Source organism: Nansenia antarctica, assembly GCF_963989245.1.
Source record: "Nansenia antarctica genome assembly, contig: SCAFFOLD_585, whole genome shotgun sequence".
Classification (NCBI taxonomy): Eukaryota; Metazoa; Chordata; class Actinopteri; order Argentiniformes; family Microstomatidae; genus Nansenia; species Nansenia antarctica.
Genome location: NW_027662933.1, coordinates 17,501 through 20,000, shown reverse-complemented (window position 1 = coordinate 20,000; position 2,500 = coordinate 17,501). Strand labels below are relative to the sequence as shown.

The window sequence follows — 2,500 nt, the reverse complement described above, 5'->3', positions numbered from 1 at the left end:
CTCTCTCACCTCCACCTTCTCCTGAGACACCTGCCTCCTCTCCTCTCTCACCTCCACCTTCTCCTGAGACACCTGCTTCCTCTCGTTGATGATGGTCTTCTTCTTCTTGAACTGGAACTGCGTCTCCTCCTTGGCTTCCTGCAGCGCCTGCTTCATCCTGTTGTACTCCTCCGCCAGGTCCACCGATTGGCTGATCCTCTCGAACATCTTGGTCCGCTCCTTGGGGTTCTTCATGGTGATGGACTCCACCGCCCCCTGTGTCCCCAGGAGAAAGAGGCATCGTTAACCTTATCAGTATTTATTTTTTCTTTATTAATTAGAATTTTTGAATTTGCCATTTAGCAGACTCTTTTAATCCAAAGCGATTTACAATTAGGGTTGCGAAATTCCCATAAGTTTGCTCACTTCTGTTCATTGTTTTCATTCAATATTATTCAATGCCAAATACCAGAATGAATGACCCCACAACGCAGATGTGTAGCAATCACGGGCTTCCTCAAATTGTTGCCATGTTCTCAACTCCGCTCGCCATGAACAAACGTTTGAACAAGAAGCAACTGCGTTCCAGACCAACTCCACCTCTGTCACTATGCCTCTCACCTGGAACACCTGATCCTAGCTTTGGTCACTATGCCTCTCACCTGGAACACCTGGTCACTATGTCTCTCACCTGGAACACCTGGTCACTATGTCTCTCACCTGGAACACCTGGTCACTATGTCTCTCACCTGGAACACCTGGTCACTATGTCTCTCACCTGGAACACCTGGTCACTATGCCTCTCACCTGGAACACCTGGTCACTATGTCTCTCACCTGGAACACCTGGTCACTATGTCTCTCACCTGGAACACCTGGTCACTATGTCTCTCACCTGGAACACCTGGTCACTATGTCTCTCACCTGGAACACCTGGTCACTATGTCTCTCACCTGGAACACCTGGTCACTATGTCTCTCACCTGGAACACCTGGTCACTATGCCTCTCACCTGGAACACCTGGTCACTATGTCTCTCACCTGGAACACCAGGCAGTTGCTGGCCTTGGTCACGATGCCGATCTTCTCCAGCTCCTCTGTGTACTTGGCCAGGGAGACGTGACTGTCGTTGATACGGTACTCAGACGAGCTCCCTGGGAAACAGGAAAAAACTGTCATGTAGCCGATCACACCGTATGTGACACGTTCTAAAGCTTTGGTCCGCATATGGGCAACCAATCAAAACGCTCAGACTTTTCTTTTGAAACACGGAACTATGTTTCAACGTTGTTGAGAATCACAACACAAACTCGCTAGTCAAGCCAAAATACTGCAACAATGCAATGGATTTGGTTAGTAATCCCCACTGCTACCTAGTTAACTAGAACACGACTCTACATTGTTACTTAGTTAACTACAACACTACTTTACATTGTTAGCAGGCTCACAAAACAAGCTGTGTTAGTTGACTAGCGATGTGTCGTTGATTTTCAACAATGCGGAAATGTATCCCCTTTTTTCGAAAAAGGCGGATCATTACATCGGATCCCGACATGAGGACCAAAGCATTAGAACCTGTCACAAATGCTATATTGTTACCTAGCTAACGGTATTCCGACTGACAGGTGTCATAACCTAGACGTTAATGTTGATATTCAGACACTTGTCCCAGAGCGTAACTATCATAGCTATGACACAAAAGGAAGGATGCTTTGGCAGCTGGTATGACAGAGAAGGGAGTACGGTCATCTTCTCACATGAAAGTCAGAATCGAGACCCAGAGCAAGTGGATGAGATTGCAACATTGTTGCATAAATTATTTCTCTGATTTGCGTTCTCACAGCCCTTCATGTAAACTAAGTAACATGCGCAATCGAAGCAACAGACGTGGTAGTTGATTGGTCAGAAAAATGTAGAATTGCCCGTTGTCCCGTTCTTATCCAGATCAACACGCGTGCGCTGTTGTTTTCCTATGGACAGCCTCGGGCAGCGTTCTCACCAAAAGCGAGGAAGAGAAGCAAAGTGATGCATGCGTCGTTTGTAACCGGAGTAAAAGATGACACTGTAGAGCTGAATGTGATTAGTACTACTAACGCCTGAACCATGAAATCATTGCAAAAACTTTTTTTGAATTCTTTCAATTTGAACTATATTGAACATTTTAGAAACATAAAAAATAAAAATAAAAAATCTGGATTTTCATGAATGGGTTTACATAGGAACCAGGGCCTAAATAGCTGCAGTACCACATTTGATACACTTTCTGACATGATTTTTTACTACAAAATACATCATGAAATATAAAGTAATTATGAGTTGCTTCAAACAAGTATGACATAGTCATAAATGTCAAGTAGTAACTAGTTTAGTAGTTTAGTAACTACCGAACTAGTAAATACAAGTAGATGAATGAATGAATGGTCTTTATTGTCATTAATATAGTACAGGTACCATACAACGACATTTGGGAGGGGGGGCTCCCCTGGTGCTAGGAAAAAAATACTAAAAACAAGAGGGAAACGA

At 44.0% G+C, this 2,500-nt stretch overlaps 1 protein-coding gene across 1 annotated transcript in view; it reads right to left on the bottom strand.

The window, feature by feature from the left end:
* LOC308175377 (structural maintenance of chromosomes protein 1B-like) overlaps window positions 1-2,500 on the bottom strand; it is a gene marked incomplete at both ends in the record, with an annotated part of 9,991 nt that overhangs the window by 5,458 nt on the left and 2,033 nt on the right. Inside the window, 2 exons of the mRNA XM_080551051.1 lie at window positions 58-255; window positions 1,019-1,131. Coding sequence (XP_080407177.1) covers window positions 58-255; window positions 1,019-1,131 — 311 coding nt within the window. The remainder of the gene's footprint in view (window positions 1-57; window positions 256-1,018; window positions 1,132-2,500) is intronic.